This window comes from Salmo salar, chromosome ssa25, assembly GCF_905237065.1.
Source record: "Salmo salar chromosome ssa25, Ssal_v3.1, whole genome shotgun sequence".
In the NCBI taxonomy this organism is placed as follows: Eukaryota; Metazoa; Chordata; class Actinopteri; order Salmoniformes; family Salmonidae; genus Salmo; species Salmo salar.
Window position 1 is genome coordinate 26,010,965 of NC_059466.1, and position 18,118 is coordinate 26,029,082.

General features: G+C 43.4%; 1 protein-coding gene across 18 annotated transcripts in view; it reads right to left on the bottom strand.

Moving 5' to 3' along the window:
* Positions 1-4,489: 4,489 nt before the first annotated feature.
* Positions 4,490-18,118, bottom strand: part of map2 (microtubule-associated protein 2) — a 136,448-nt gene continuing 122,819 nt past the window's right edge. For 15 of the 18 annotated variants that reach the window (XM_045707555.1, XM_045707553.1, XM_045707558.1 and 12 more), the window contains 3 exons: positions 12,924-13,005; positions 7,031-7,143; positions 4,490-6,203 (listed from right to left, as the gene is read on the bottom strand). In XM_045707555.1, coding sequence (XP_045563511.1) covers positions 5,979-6,203; positions 7,031-7,143; positions 12,924-13,005 — 420 coding nt within the window. In that variant the 3' untranslated portion in view covers positions 4,490-5,978. The remainder of the gene's footprint in view (positions 6,204-7,030; positions 7,144-12,923; positions 13,006-18,118) is intronic. The other 3 variants (XM_045707552.1, XM_045707556.1, XM_045707551.1) reach the window with 2 other exon arrangements.

The following is an 18,118-nucleotide window of genomic DNA, read 5'->3' on the forward strand; positions in this document are numbered from 1 at the left end:
TCTGGCGTCGCAGCTCTTATTTTTTGCTCTGTGGGAGAGTGCAGACAGTGAGGTTATGTCCCAAATGGTACCCTATTCCATATATAGTACACTACATTTGACCAGTACCCAATAGGCTGCCATTTGGGATGCATCTTGAGTGTAGCTACAGGGTAGAGGTTAAAACAGACCAACACTGATGGTGACCTAGCAGCCAAAACATTTGTTTTCTTGTTGCCTCTCAAAGAATGATAAAAATATTTTAAAAACATGTGTCACTCTCTTTTTTTAAGTATGAATCCTGCACTTTAGAGGGGGTAATCAAGGTTATTATAGTTTTTTTTATATTCCTATTAATTTCTATTAGTTTTAAGATTTTTATTTGAAATTCAGTTTCAGATCCACTTTACTAGTTTTTATTTAGTTAAAGTTTTAGAAAAACATTTTTATTTCGTTTTATATTATTTAGTTTCAGTTTTAGGGACAGAAAGAAGCCTAAGTCTAGGAGCCTTTTATGTGTTGTATAGTTTTTGTGTTTTTTGTGATGTCATTTCTTGCCACTGTGGGGCAGTAATGCATAAGGTGATGGGTCAGGTCATAGGTTAGGTTTAAAGGTACACTCAACGAGATAATGTAGATCAGGGGTTCTCAAACCTCTCCCCAGAAACCCCCAGCCGTTCCATGTATTTCAACTATTCCACAGGTAGCATACCTGATTCAAATTGTGAACTAATCATCAAGCGCTTGACTAGGTGAATCAGGTGAGTTAGTTCAGGGTTATAACAAAATTGTGAAACATCTGGGGATCCCCAAGGAGACGTCTGAGAACCACTGATGTAGATGCACAAGTAAACAGTAGTAGTGGGTCAATTTCCACAACAACCAGGAGTGTTGAAGTGCAAGACTAAACTTCTCCACTGTTTTGGTCCCGTAGCTACCATGTTGTAGCAGCATGAAGCGCACCCGTGCACATGCGCAGATATTATGTGTGAATGTGTGATAGCAGTCTTGCATCTGCTCATCTCAAAGGACGCGTTCGAGCAGATCATTTTTGTCAAGTCGGTGGACCCTTTCAAAGTTTGTTGCATTCTGGAGATAAAAAACAGGTAGACTGAATGAACAAAAAAGCGTGATCAAAAGTCACTTCGTCCTGCAGCCATCGCCTGCATTGTGGGAGGCTTTGTCCACCAGTCATTAGCGTGTTTTTGTGTGACCCACGCAAACGTGACCAAAGACATGACTCAGTTTTTCATGATTGGTTTTTGTTTAAGTTTCAGTTTTAGTTTACTATAATAACATTGGTGGTAACTATAAGTTCAGCAAAGTTTGGAAGAACTCAAAACGAGAGTGTTCTTCATTGTTTTTTTATTGTCAGTAATTGTTAAGAGCATTTTTTTATTTGTACCTTATCAACAGGAGAAAAAACTGCGTACATCTAATTTTAATGACATTAACAGTTGCTGTAGGTTGGGGTAGAGGATAGGAGATAGGGGGATGCAGAAAGTACACAGAAGCAAACAAACATCAGGAATACTAGGAGAGGAAGGAGGGCTAAATACCACAATGGCAACAGAAAAAATACACCGTAACACTTTATCAAACAGATGCAACATGATTTGTTGAGTTTCCTTTTTTTAAGTTTGTTTATATGAAATGTATTTTTTTTATGCATTTTCCCCCTTTATTTCCCCACCCTAAATGTTTTACACAAAACAAACCTAGCATCTACAAGTGAACTGTAAAGACACAGGGTCCAGAGTTCCACAGCTGCTTCCTAAATTGAATATTTAAATAATAGTCATAGTTTCATTCACAATATGGTTCAGACAACTGCAAGCCCTCTTGAGTGCATTCTCAGCCTGCTCTGAGTGCCTTGGGGTGTTCATCAAACACTATGGACTAAAATATCTTACAGCCATCCAATGCCTACTGTAGCTAGCATTGGTGAATGGATCGTGATCACAGCTTCTGTGAGCTTTCAGCTACATCAAAGTTTCTTTTGAACTGAGATTTGTGAGATGAGAATCACTGCAGTATCCTCTTAAACTTAATCAGGACTGGCAAACCAGCCTTCTAGAAGAAAAACTCCCAGAGAGAACTCATGAGAGTAGCATTATTTAGTACTCTGTAAGTAAAATATATTTTATAATCAGAAATATGTCATGTGTATCTGAGAATTGTATTATGGCATTGCCATTGCCATTGAGATTTTGTGTTTGGACTCTTAATATGAAACTACCCTTCCCAGACTCACCTGCGTGTGACGAGGATTCACGGGAGAGATGTGTGAGTGACAGAGAAGTGAAGTAATGGAGATGTAGCCTAATGTGTTATGCTACTAAAGTATGTGCTGCTGCAACTTGGAATGACTCAACTATAAAAAATATCTTGATTGTAACCTGACTCTTTATCATCGAAATCCACGGGCTCTTTGGACAAGGTGATAGATAGTTAAGTAAAATAATTATGGTTACATTTAATACTCTGTAAGTAAAATAAGCCTTGTTCGAGCCAGAATGGCCCATATGGGCAGGAGCCTAACTCCTGTTTCTGTAGTGTGAGGCAGCTTGATGTACAAGTACACCCCCTGGACAGGAAGCTAGTCTGCCACAGGGCCTTTAGTACTCTATTGCAGGCCTGAAAGATGCACTTCTTAACAATATCAGCACAGTTGTCTGAAGTCAACTTCAACAAGAATAACATACTAGTCAACTAATATCTACAAAAAACATGAAGAAGTGTTCATATCTTTATCCAATGATTCAGTAAATAACTTATTCAAATCCCTTTATTTGAAATAGAAAATAGCCTCTTTCCATAACTAGAATTGATACATGCTCATCATACCATTATCTAGTGCTTGCAGTAATGCAATTGTACAGGTATAAGTTGTACTTAAAGGACTTATCACTTTTTTTAAATTGTTTTTTGAAGAGATGTTGTTGCTGACAAAGAGCTGGCATATATATATATATATATATATATATATATATATATATATATATATATATATATATATATATATATATATATCAGTACCAGTCAAAAGTTTGGACACACCTACTCATTCAAGTTTCTTTTTTTTAAACTATTTTCTACATGTTTGAATAATAGTGAAGAAATCAAAACTATGAAATAACACATATGGAATCACGTAGTAACCAAAAAAGTGTTAAACAAATCAAAATATATTTTATATTTGAGATTCTTCAAAGTAGCCACCCTTTGCCTTAATGACAGCTTTGCACACTCTTGGCATTCTCTCAACCAGATTCACCTGGAATGCTTTTCCAACAGTCTTGAAGGAGTTCCCACATTTGCTGAGCACTTGTCGGCTGCCTTTCCTTCACTCTGCGGTCCAACTCATCTCATCCTTCTTGGTCAAATTGCCCTTACACAGCATGGAGGTGTGTTTTGGGTCATTGTCCTGTTGAAAAACAAATGATAGCCCCACTAAGCACAAACCAGATGGGATGGAGTATCGCTGCAGAATGCTTTGGTAGCCATGCTGGTTAAGTGTGCCTTCAATTGTAAATAAATCACAGACAGTGTCACCAGCAAGCACCCCCACACCATCACACCTCCTCCTCCATGCTTTACAGTGGGAACCACACACATGGAGATCATCCGTACACTTCATCCGTTCACCTCAATTGTAAATAAATCACTGACAGTGTCACCAGCAAAGCACCCCCACACCATCACACCTTCTCCTCCATGCTTTACTGTGGGAACCACACACATGGAGAACATCTGTTCACCTACTGCCATGTCTCACAAAGACATGGTAGTTGGAACCAAAAATCTCAAATTTGGATTCATCAGGACAAAGGACAGATTTCCACCAGTCTAATGTTCATTGCTCATGTTTCTTGGCCCAAGCAAATATTTTCTTCTTAATGGTGTCCTTTAGTAGAGGTTTCTTTAAAGCAATTCAACCACGAAGGCCTGATTCACACAGTCTACTCTGAACAGTAGATGTTGAGATGTATCAGTTACTTGAACTCTGTGAAGCATTTATTTGGGCTGCAATTTCTGAGGCTAGTAACTCTAATGAACTCTGCAGCAGAGGTAACTCTGGGTCTTCATTTCCTGTGGCGGTCCTCATGAGGGCCAGTTTCATCATAGTGCTTGATGTGTTTTGCGACTGCACTTGAAGAAACTTTCAAAGTTCTTGACATTTTCCGGATTGATTGACCTTCATGTCTTAAAGTAATGATGGACTGTCATTTCTCTTTGCTTATTTGAGCTGTTCTTGACATAATATGGACTTAGTCTTTTACCACCCCTGCCTTGTCACAACACAAATGCATTAAGAAGGAAAGAAATTCCACAAATTAACTTTTAACAAGGCACACCTGTTAATTGAAATGCATTCTAGGTGACTACCTCATGAATCTGGCTGAGAGAATGCCAAGAGTGTGCAAAGTTGTCATCAAGACAAAGGGTGGCTACTTTGAAGAATCTCAAATATAAAATACATTTGTTTAACACTTTTTTGGTTACTACATGATTCTATATGTGTTATTTCAACATTTTGATGCCTTCACAATTATTCTACAATGTAGAAAATAGTAAAAAAAAACTAATAAATAGATGCGTCTATTGTTTATATATTTATTATATATTGGATGTTGGACAAGCATGATTTGCCTCAAGGATGCTTGACATATGGTGAATGTTGAGTCTGGCATCCATTCACTTTACTGAGAAAAACAAGACGTTGGCGAGATGGCACGGGTATTGTATGGGCATGGCCACGTGACTTTCTACCTATGGCAAGAAAAAGCTGCTTCTAAGCACTGAACAGAGACCACCCCACCCTATACCTGGCCCTTACCCAGATTATTTTGTGCAAACAGCTAAAGCTGATTTGGGGTCAGTGCTTTGACACCATCTAACTATTTATATACCTATCTATCTATATGTAGCATAAATAAATAAAAAATACACCAAATACAGGTACTTGGAATGGAAATATCAACAAAAATGGACCAAAAGTACTTTCTAAATAGTCTGTAGCTCCCTCAGGGTTGTTGTTGTTTCTTCATTTATCTTGTTGACATAGGGCAGGGTAGGCAGCTCTATCGGGCGGCGGATATGAGGCTGTTGCAGGATGGCGGTGTCTGAGAGTCTGGGCTGGGGTTGATGAGTGGCAGGGTTGAGGAAGTCTGAGGCCTGGGACAGGGTGAGGGAGTCTAGGGTGGACTGGAGGTCGGGTGGGGTGAGGGTGTCCACGGCCTAGGATGGACAGGAGGCAGGGTGGGGTAAGGGTGTCTGGGATGGACTAGCAGGAAGAGTAGAGGCTGAGTGGAGGCAAAGGGAAGGTGTCTGGGGGGCAGAGCAGTCTACAGGCAGAGTGGACTAGAGGCAGAGTGGACTAGAAGCAGAGTGGGGTTTTGGCAGGGTGAGGCTGAGGCAGGGTGGGCTGACCGGTACCCAAGGCTGGAGGTGGACTTGAGGGAAATTGAAGGCTGGGTGGAGGCTTGATGAGGGAGCCTGGGGTGGACTAGAGGAAAGTGAGGGAGTCCGAGGCTTGGGGTCAGGTTAAACTGGAAGCAAGTTGAGGGTGTCAGGAGTCTGGGATTAGTCGTCTGGAGGCAGGGGAAAGCGTCCAGGGCTGGGGTGGACTGGAGGGAGACTGTAGGCAGGGGAAAGGTGTTCAGGGCTGGGGTGGACTGGAGGGAGACTGTAGGCAGGGGGAAGGTGTTCATGGCTTGGGTGGACTGGATGGAGACTGTAGGCAGGGGAAAGGTGTTCAGGGCTGGGGTGAACTGGAGGGAGACTGTAGGCAGGGGGAAGGTGTCCGTGGCTGTGGTGGACTGGAGTGAAACTGGAGGCAGGACGGGGTAAGGGGGGTCCAGGCCTTGGGGATATGGTGGCTGGAGGAAGGGTGAAGGTGTCCGGTGCCTGGGGTGTCTGGATATCTTGGCTGGGATTGACTGGAGGCAGGGTGGTGGTCAAAAGATCCAGTGCCCGGGCAGAGGTTGTCAAGGCGCTCACAAACCCTGCATGGTCAGGGCAGCGGTGACATCGTCAGCCAGAGTGGCTAGCTGTGGAGACTCCAGCAAGTTGATGCTGTCAGAGGAGGACAGGTGGCTGTGGCGGTGGGGGGACAGCGTCCCTGACATGCCCGTTCCCGGTGACTGGGTCATGATGATCTCCGCCCCGTGGTCCACCCGGGCCTTGGCCGTGTCACGGAACAACAGCTTGTGGCTCTCGATCTACAAGGAGTTAGGGTAATTGAGATAGACGGGAGGTACACACACACACACACACACACCAGGTGAAGGATACGCACACACACAGGTTGGGGATATGCACACACACACACAGGTTGGGGATATGCACGCACGCACACACACAGGTTGGGGATATGCACGCACGCACACACACAGGTTGGGGATATGCACACACACACACACACACACACACACACACACACACACACACACACACACACACACACACACACACACACACACACACACACACACAGGTTGGGGATACGCACGCACACACACACAGGTTGGGGATATGCACACACGCACACACACACAGGTTGGCGATATGCACGCACGCACACACACAGGTTGGGGATATGCACGCACGCACACACACAGGTTGGGGATATGCACACACACACACAGGTTGGGGATATGCACACACACACACACACCAGGTTGGGGATATGCACACACACACACACAGGTTGGGGATATGCACACACACACACAGGTTGGGGATATGCACACACACACACAGGTTGGGGATATGCACACACACACACACGTTGGGGATATGCACACACACACACACAGGTTGGGAATATGCACACACACACACAGGTTGGGAATATGCACACGCACAGATTTGGAATACACACACAGATGCACACACACATGTGAGGGATACACACACACACAGATGTCATATGGAGGGTTCGAGTGGTGCTAACCTTGGAGGAGACTGTCTGAGACTGATGTCCGACTGATCATTTGGGACTCAACCAATCTTCATTGTGATGAGGTTACAGTATGATGGGACTTACCGTAATGAGGCCTCCACCAGGGGTGTGGTGTGCATTATCCAGGGAACCCACCTTGGGCTGGGCCTTGTCTTTGAAGTCCAGCTTCACACTTTCTATGCGCACGTTACCTCCCCCTAGTGGAACAGATGGAGAGAGGAATAAGGGGGCAGAGGGAAGGGGAGAGAGAGCCAAGAAGACAAGGAATGGTAAGATGGTGAGAGAGAAGTGTTCCAATAAATCATTATACTTTATCATCAATTATTAGTCAACCGATGAAAAGACAAATGAGACCCTTAGTCCTTATCAGGATCCCCATTAGCTGTTGCCATGATTACAGTCTTCCTGGGGTCCATACCCTGCTGATATATCACTTGATAATGTAATTGAAAAGGTGCTTCGGAAATCGATCATTATGTCACGGTCATCGTAGTGGATGGACCAAGGCGCAGCGGGTTGAGTGCTCATATTTACTTTATTGAACACGAAAACATTTGCACGAACAGGATGCAGGCTAAACACAAAGCTATGCAACTACAACTACCCACAATACCCCCATACAAAACAACCCCTATACATAGCACCTTCAATCAGAGGCAACGAGAAACAGCTGCCTCCAATTGAAGGTCAAATCAATAAACTGAACATAGACGTAAACAACCTAGAACTAACATAGAATACACTAACCTAGAACCTAAACCTAAAACCCCGGTACACTCTAAACCAACACCCCTCTACATAAACACATAGCCCAAAAACCCCCGAAACACTCTAAACAAATACCCCTTCCACATAAACACATAATATAACAAACCCCTAAACACTCTAAACAAATACCCCCTGCCACGTCCTGACCAAACTACAATAAGAAATAAGCCCTTTACTGATCAGGACATGACACATTACCTCTATGGGTTAACTTGGACACAGGGAAATACAGACATTGTCATCCTACAAGACACATTGTATAGAGGAGACGGACCCATTTGTTGCCCTCTAGGTTACAGAGAGCTGGTAGTCCCATCCACCAAACTTCCAGGTGTAAAACAAATCAAATCAAATTGTATTAGTCACATGCGCCCGAATACAACAGGTGTACCTTACAGTGAAATGTTTACCTACGAGCCCATAATCAACAATGCAGTTAAAAGATGCAGTTAAGAAATAAATGTAACAAGTAATTAAAGAGCAGCAGTAAAAAACAATAGCGAGACTATGTACAGGGGGGTACCGGTACAGAGTCAATGTGTGGGGGCACCGGTTAGTTGAGGTAATTGAGGTAATATGTACATGTAGGTAGAGTTATTAATGTGACTATGCATAGATAACAACAGCGAGTAGCAGCGGTGTAAAAGAGGGGGGAATGCAAATAGTCTGGGTAGCCATTTGATTAGATGTTCAGGAGTCTTACTGCTTGGGGTAAAAGCTGTTTAGAAGCCTTTTTGACCTCGACTTGGCGCTCCTGACTAGGGTGGTCTTTGACTAGTCTCTGACAATTTTTAGGGCCTTCCTCTGACACCGCCTGGTATAGAGGTCCTGGATGGCAGGAAACTTTGCCCCAGTGATGTACTGGGCCGTACGCACTACCCTCTGTAGTGCCATGTGGTTGGAGGCCAAGCAGTTGTCATTCCAGGCAGTGATGCAACCAGTCAGGATGCTCTCGATGGTGCAGCTGTAGAACCTTTTGAGGATGCAAATCTTTTCAGTCTCCAGAGGGGGAATAGGTTTTGTCGTGCCCTATACACGACTGTCTTGGTGTGCTTGGACCATGTTAGTTTGTTGGTGATGTGGACATCAAGGAACTTGATGTTCTCAACCTGCTCCAGTACAGCACCGTCAATGAGAACGGGGCTTGCTCGGTCCCCTTTTCCTGTAGTCCACAATCATCTCCTTTGTCTTGATCACGTTAAGGGAGAGGATGTTGTCCTGGCACCACACAGCCAGGTCTCTGACCTGCTCCCTATAGGCTGTCTCGTCGTTGTCGGTGATTAGGCCTACCACTGTTGTCATCGGCAAACTTAATGATGGTGTTGGAGTTGTGCCTGGCCATGCAGTCATGAGTGAACAGGGAGTACAGGAGGGGACTGAGCACGCACCCCTGAGGGGCCCCTGTGTTGAGGATCAGCGTGGCGGATGTGTTGTTACCTACCCTTACCACCTGGGGGCGGCCTGTAAGGAAGTCCAGGATCCAGTTGCAGAGGGAGGTGTTTAGTCCCAGGGCCCTTAGCTTATTCATGAGCTTTGAGGGCACTATGGTGAGGGCACTATGACTACGCTGAACTGTAGTCAATTAAAAGCATTCTCACATAGGTGTTTCTTTTGTCCAGGTGGGAAAGGGCAGTGTGGAGTGCAATAGAGATTGCATAGTCTGTGGATCTGTTGGGGTAGTATGCAAATTGGAGTGGGTCTAGGGTTTCTGGGATAATGGTGTTGATGTGAGCCATGACCAGCCTTTCAAAGCACTTCATGGCTACAGACGTAAATGCTACAGGTTCTATTAGCTATGTAGACTATGACATTACTTTAGCATATATGGTGACAACGATGTAGGCTGTGTGTAGTGGTTATGATATGGTTTGGCTTGGAAAGGGTTTTTTGCATGGTCACATACAGCTGATGTGTTGTGCACTGAAGTCCACAAGCGAAGGGAAAAGGTGAGAGGAGGAAAGCGCATTGATGCGAGAAGGAATACAACGTGGCTGCTAGGAAAGTGAACTGTGTTTACATTTTATCAGGGGTGTATTTATTCTGCCTATTCTGTTGTAAAATGTTTCTTAAACAGGAGCAAACAGAACAAAACAGGGATAAACATAACATGATTTGTCAAATAGAAACTCTCGTTTGCAAATGTTGGACTATGATTACACCCTAGATCAACTAGATGCAGGCAAGAGTTTGCAAGGCGGTATTGAACGTGTCACAAACATTTTCCTCTCGGCCTGTGTGCACCTACGTTGTAAACTTTCATAGGCTAGGTTGTAGCAACCTCATGATGGGTTTAGGGAAAATTTGAGTATCATGTTGTAGCTTAAACCTATCGATATTACATTGAACTGGGTGAATGAAATATGAATGACAATCATCCAATATGCTGTAATAGAAATAAGGCCATGCTCATGAGAAAAAAATAATCGTCCTGCCTCATCTTAAACGGCATTGACCACCACTGATTTCCTCAGTGAAAACAATGTACTGAGCAAATGTCAAATTGGCTTTTTACCAAATTACTGTATGACAGACCACGTATTCACCATGCACACCCTAAATGACAAACAAACAAACCAAAACAAAGGCAAAATCTTCTCATGCTTTGTTGATTTCAAAAAAGCTTTTGACTCAATTTGGCATGAGGGTCTGCTAAACAAATTGATGGAAAGCGGTGTTGGGGGAATGACATACAACATTATAAAATCCATGTACACAAACAACAAGTGTGCCGTTAAAATAGGCAAAAAACAAAAACAAAAATTTCTTTCCACAGAGCCCCGCCCTCTTTAACATATATATATCAATGAATTTGCGAGGGCACTAGAACAGTCTGTAGCACCCGGCTTCAACCTACTAGAATCTGAAGTCAAATGTCTACTGTTTGCTGATGATCTCATGCTTCTGTCCCCAACCAAGGAGGGCCCACAGAAGTACCTAGTACCTAGTCAGACCTGTGCCCTGACAGTAAATCTCAGTAAGACAAAAATAATGGTGTTCCAAAAAACGTCAAGTTGCCAGGACAACAAATATAAATTCCATCTAGACACCGTTGCCCTAGAGCACACAAAAAACTCTTCAACCTACATCAGCCTAAACATCAGCACTACAGGTAACTTACACAAAGCTGTGAACGATCTGAGAGACAAGGCAAGAAGGGGTCCTCTACGCCATCAAAAGGAACATAAAACTTGACATCCCAATTAGGATCTGGCAAAAAATACTTTAATCAGTTAAATAACTCATTGCTGAGGGCTGGGGTTCGTTCACCAACCAAGAAATCACAAAATGGAACAAACACCAAATTGAGACATCCTCCGTGTACAACGTAAAACACCAAACAATGCATGCAGAGTAGAATTAGGCCAATACTCGCTAATTATCAAAATCCAGAAAAGATCGATTAAATTCTACAACCACCTAAAAGGAAGCGATTCCCAAACCTTCCATAACAAAGCCTTCACTTAACCTAGAGAAGAGTCCCCTTAGCAAGCGGGTCCTGGGGCTCTGTTCACAAACATAAACAGACCCTACAGGGACACAATTAAACCCAATCAAATCATGAGAAAACAAAAAGATAATTACTTGACACATTGGAAAGAATTTACCAAAAACAGAGCAAACTGGAATGCTATTTGGCCCTAAACAGAGAGTACACAGCAGCAGAATACCTGACCACTGTGACTGACCCAAAATGAAGGAAAGCTTTGACTATGTACAGACTCAGCGAGCATAGCCTTGCTATTGAGAGAGGCCGCCGTGGGCAGACATGGCTCTCAAGAAAAGGCAGGCTATGTGCCCACAAAATGAGGTGGAAACTAAGCTACACTTCCGAACCTCTTGCCGAATGTATGAACAAATTAGAGACACATATTTCCTTCAGATTACATGGACCCACAAAGAATTTGAAAACAAATAAAGCTTTGATAAACTCCCATAACTCTACCCACATGTACATACTACCTCAACTAACCGGTGCCCCCGCACATTGACTCTGTACCGGCACACCCCTTTATATATTGTTATTTTTTACTTCTGCTCTTTAATTACTTGTTACTTTTATCTCTTAAACGTATCTAAATTTAAGGGCTCGTAAGTAAGCATTTCACTGTTCCCACGGGGGACCAGTACGGAAAAAAATGTATGAAATGTATGCAATCACTACTGTAAGTCGCTCTGGATAAGAGCGTCTGCTAAATGACTAAAATGTAAATGTGAGTATTCGGCGCATGTGACTAATAAAATTTGATTTTGATTTGATCTATTGGGTGAAATATCAGTGTGCCATCACAGCAGCAAGATTTGTGGCCTGTTGCCACAAGAAAAGGGCAACCAGTGAAGAACAAACACGAATGTAAATACAACCCATATTTATGGTTATTTATTTTCCCTTTTGAACTTTAACTATTTTCACATCGTTATAACACTGTACATAGCCATAACATGACTTTTGAAATGTCTCTATTCCTTTGAAACTTTTGTGAGTGTAATGTTTACCTTACATTTTTTTATTGTTTATTTCACTTTTTTTTATTATCTATTTCACTTGCTTTGGCAATGTAAACATATGTTTCCCATGCCAATAAAGCCATTTGAATTGAATTGAATTGAGTATAGCAGTGTGAATGTATTATATTGAACAGAAGCTGATCATCAGTATGACCACCAGATGGCGGTGTAGGACTCTGACGCGGCAGTCAGTCACCACTCTCTCAGAGCATGGGGAATTTTCCGCATCACACACCACACGTGATTTACTTACTGTACCTACGCATCCTAAATGGAACCATTTTCCTTATAGTGCACTAATTTTGACTACAGCCCATACCCATATGCCTCTGGACAAAAGTAGTGCATTAAATAGGTATTAGTGTGCCATTTGAGATGCATCCTATGATGCTCTCTCACTCTTTTCTTCATCTACAGTAAGGTAAAAGTCTAATTCCTATACAAGCCCAACATGGTTCTAGTGCGTTGTGGATTGACTGTAGGGTCCCATATATCTCAACTGTCAGTGTGGGGTGACCCAGGTAGATAAGATCAATATTTTGTCCAACTTTATTGTCCAAGACAGAGAAATATGCCTTGGACATACAAGCACTGCTGCTCCCATATAAAATACACATCACATAATACACATCACATAAATAATCAACAGAAACACATCACATACACGTATAATACCGGTACACAGGTAGAGCAGGTTGTTTACCTGGCCGGTGGCGAATGTTGTCCAGGGATCCACACTTGGAGGTCACATGACTCAGGTCAATCTTCTTGGTCTGGATCTGCACCTGTAGAGGAACACCTGGTCAGAGGTACCTGGTTCTGGTGATCACCTGTTTACCCATTATCCTGGGAGGGAGGATCAAGAGGCAACGACCTCGAAGAACTCCAGTAACATCTACTGTCTCTGATGAAAATGACTGGCTCTACCCATCTATCTATCCAGTTGACTAGCTATGTAACGCCTGTGAGAATGATCTGTGATAGAGTTGGTTCCTGATCATATGATTACTCGTCATACACATTGTGCTAGGAGGGAGGATAAGAGGCAGAGAACTACCATCCCCTGAAGAACTACGGTACCATCCCGTCTATGAAGAAAAGGACGATCTATCCAGTTGATTAGCTAAGTAACAGTGGTATTGGTAAAAGGACGATCTATCCAGTTGATTAGCTAAGTAACAGTGGTATTGGTAAAAGGACGATCTATCCAGTTGATTAGCTAAGTAACAGTGGTATTGGTAAAAGTGAAGCTACATACTCAATTGTTGTCCACATTCCCACACTCTTATAAAAATCGATTACAAAAGGGTTCTTTTTGGTTCCATGTAGAACCCTCTGTGGTCGGGGTTTTATATGGAACCAAAAAGGGTTCTACCTGGAACCAAAAATGGTTCATCAAAGGGTTCTTCTATGGGGACAGTCGAATAACCCTTTTAGGTTCTAAAAAGACAACAGCTCTTCATAACAGAATGAGAGGGTTGTCGTAAATTCTCTTTATGTGCACCTGACGTTTACTACAAACAGATAGTAGTCAGTGCTTGACTTGGGCTGATAAGACATACACTGAGTGTATAAACATTAGGAACATCTGCTCTTTCCATAGACTGACCAGGTGAATCCAGATGAAAGCTATGACCCCTTATTAGTGTCACCTGTTCAATCCACTTCAATCAGTGTAGATGTCTCTCATTTCCACAGCTGTTACATAGCTAGTCAACTGGATACATAGATGGGTCGATCCAGTCATTTTCATCAGAGACAAGAGTGTAGCAAAGCCTAGTATCTACTACAATACACAAAACATTATCAATTCCTTCCTAATTGTTGCACCCCCTTTTGTCCTCAGAACAGCCTAAATCCGGTGGGGCATGGACTACAAGGTGTCTTGTCAATTCACCCTCTGAATGCACACATACACAATCCATGTCTCAATTGTCTCAAGGCTTAACAATCCTTCTTCAACCTGTTTCCTCCCTTTCATCTACACTGATTAAAGTGGATTTGACAGGTGACATCAATAAGGGATCATAGCTTTCATCTGGATTCACCTGGTCAGTCTGGAAAGAGCAGGTGTTCCTAATGTTTTGTACACTCAGTGTACGTCTTATCAGCCCAAGTCAAGCACTGACTACTATCTGTTTGTAGTAAATGTCAGGTGCACATAAAGAGAATTTACGACAACCCTCTCATTCTGTTATGAAGAGCTGTTGCCTTATGACAACCAACCCAACCACGGTCAGGAATGAAAAAGAGACGTTTTACTTCTGGCTTTATCTGTGAAAACTGAGGCTGAAAAGACAAAAGTGCACATTCAGAATATTAGCCATAGAATATTAGCCAATAAAAATGCACATTTGGAATTAGCCACAGGCAAAGACACAGAAGAGGTTATGCAGCAATTATGCACATAAGTGATCTGAAGAGAGAGAGAAGGAAGGAAGGACAGCAGCATCCAACAGGCACAACAGATACAGTGTGAGTGAATGAGTGAATGGGAAAGCAAGCACAACAGATACAGTGTGAGTGAATGAGTGAATGGGAAAGCAAGCACAACAGATACAGTGTGAGTGAATGAGTGAATGGGAAAGCAAGCACAACAGATACAGTGTGAGTGAATGAGTGAATGAGTGAATGGGAAAGCAAGCACAACAGATACAGTGTGAGTGAATGAGTGAATGGGAAAGCAAGCACAACAGATACAGTGTGAGTGAATGAGTGAATGGGAAAGCAAGCACAACAGATACAGTGTGAGTGAATGAGTGAATGGGAAAGCAAGCACAACAGATACAGTGTGAGTGAATGAGTGAATGAGTGAATGGGAAAGCAAGCACAACAGAAGCATACGCATCTGTCAATAAAACAGTGACAAATCAGAAGGGAAAAAGTAAGATGATTTAATAGAACATGACTACTGTGTGGTCTACCATCAATTTACCTGTTTTCTAATCTTTTACCGCCACGCATATAGGCTTGGGTTGCAATAGCATCTGATAGATACATGCTATACTATAACCTGACCATGCAGAATGCTAGTGAACATATTGAGACAGAAGGAGCTGTGGTTGGTGTTAGTGAAAACAATGGGTGTGAGTTGGCTGCCGTCTGCATAACTAATCTACCCATCAATCTTTTCATTTTCACGTTGTTTACACTAGCTAGCCCTTTCACCTCTAAGAAACAGAAATCCCAGCCGTAAAGGAGATAGGCTGGTCCAATATCTGTTTGTGCTCTTTCCAACTCCATTGCTTTCACTGTCAAGCCAAACAGTCTGGCATGACAATTTCACAGAGGTGTCAATGCCAGGTAGAACCAGGTGAAAAGGTGAACACAGGTCACATCCCAAATGGCACCCTATTCCCCATATAGTGCCTTATGGGCCCCGGTCAAAAGAGGTGCACTAAATAGGGAATAGGTTGTGATTCTTTGAGATGCTGTACATAGTCTGGGACCAGAATAGGAACCCTGGAGTCCCCAGTCCTGCATCTCCCTAGCACTCTGATGGGTGATTGTGTGAGAGAGATACCATAAAATGAGAGAGAGAGAGAGAGAGAGAGAGAGAGAGAGAGAGAGAGAGAGAGAGAGAGAGAGAGAGAGAGAGAGAGAGAAAGAAAGAAAGAAAGAGGGAGAGAGAGAGAGTGAGAGATAGAAAGGGGTACCATAACACAAAGAAAGAGAGGTGTTATGTGTGTAAGAGAGCGCATACTACAACGGGAGAACAGGAATGTGTGTGTGTGTATTGGGGGGGCTTACTTTCCTCGTGGGTACTGGAAATCCCCAAAAGTCCCCACAAGGATAGTCAAACAAGAACAATTCTCTCTCGTGAGGACATTTTCCAGTTCCCCATGATGATAAAGGCTATTTTAGGCTTAGAGGTTAGGTTTAGGGTTAGGGTTACAAATAGGATTAGGGTAAGGGTTAGGAGTTATGGAAAATAGGATTTTGAATGGGAATCAATTTTAGGTCCCCCCGAAAATAGTAAAACATATGCTGTGTGTGTTTGTGAGAGAGGGATGGATGGAGGAGAGACACCAAGTGTATTAGGAGTAAGAGACTCACGTTTCCTCCTCCTGCAGAGTACTGTCTCAAATTAGCTCTGACATCAGACACAGCCCCTCTTACTTCCCCATGGCTAGCATGGTCATTACATCTTTACAGTTAGAAAATATCATTTTGTTTTACAAACAAAGCCAACACCACAGCCACTGCTAGCTAGCCAGCTTTATCAACTAGCAGTACAGTAGAAACTAAATACATTACAACGGAACGATTTGATTAGTGTAATGTTAGCTAGCTACATAGTTGTCTTTGTATCATAGATAAAGGTGTCGTACAGAGTAGCTATCGAGGTTAGCTAGCCAGCTACATTTTCAAACAAAGTCAACAACGCAGCCACTGCTAGCTAGCCAACTCTACCAGCGAGCAGTATTGTATCATTTTAGTCAACAAGATTTTTGCAACGTAAGCTTAACTTTCTGAACATTCGAGATGTGTAGTCCACTTGTGTAGCTAGCAGGACTGACTTTGTGTTAGCTAGCCAACGTTTAATCACTTCTGCATTATGAAAGGTACCAGACACGGACACGAATGATCCATTGGTAGTTTGTTGTAACCAAGTATTGGTGCTAACCGTGTGTTATTGGATGCTAGCATGCTAGTTAGCTACGGCGTCATAGGACACGGTGCACTGGAAGAAGCTGGAAGAATACTGTACCAAGTTATCTAGCTGAATAAACTAAGTTTGAGCCTATTCCTGGTAACATTGAACCACTGTAGTTTACATCAATTATAATTTCTAAAGTGGAAGTTGGAAAGTTATATTTGAGTGTCATCGAGTGTCATTGAGTGCTCATTCCAATCTCCTTTGCATTAGCGTAGCCTCTCCTGTAGCCTGTCAACCATGTGTCTGCCTATCCCTGTTCTCTCCTCTCTGCACAGGCCACACAAACGCTTCACACCGCGTGGCCGCTGCCACTCTAACCTGGTGGTCCCAGTGCGCACGACCCACGTGGAGTTCCAGGTCTCCGGCAGCCTCTGGAACCGCCGGTCTGCGGCCAACAAGGCAGAGTTCATCTCAGCCTATGCTACCCTCCAGTCCCTCGACTTCTTGGCACTGACGGAAACATGGATTACCACAGAAAACACTGCTACTCCTACTGCTCTCTCCTCGTCTGACCACGTGTTCTCGCATAGCCCGTGAGCATCTGGTCAGCGGGGTGGTGACACTAGATTCCTCATCTCTCCCAAGTGGACATTCTCTCTTTCTCCCCTGACCCATCTGTCTATCTCCTCATTTGAATTCCATGCTGTCACAGTCACTAGCCCATTCAAGCTTAACATCCTTATCATTTATCGCCCTCCAGGTTCCCTTGGAGAGTTCATCAATGAGCTTGAAAGTTCCTTTCCTGAGGATGGCTCACCCCTCACAGTTCTGGGTGACTTTAAACTTCCTACGTCTACCTTTGACTTATTTCTCTCTGCCTCCTTCTTTCCACTCCTCTCCTCTTTTGACCTCACCCTCTCACAGTCCCCCGCTACTCACAAGGCAGGCAATACGCTTGACCTCATCTTTACTAGATGCTGTTCTTCTACTAATCTCACTGCAACTCCCCTCCAAGTCTCCGACCACTACCTTGTATCTTTTTCCCTCTCGCTCTCCTCCAACACTACTCACTCTGCCCCTACTCAGATGGTATTGCGCCGTCGCAACCTTCGCTCTCTCTCTCCTGCTACTCTCTCCTCTTCCATCCTATCATCTCTTCCCTCTGCTCAACCTTCTCCAACCAATCTCCTGATTCTGCTTCCTCAACCCTCCTCTCCTCCCTTTCTGCATCCTTTGACTCTTTATGTCCCCTATCCTCCCGGCCGGCTCGGTCCTCCCCTCCTGCTCCGTGGCTTGAC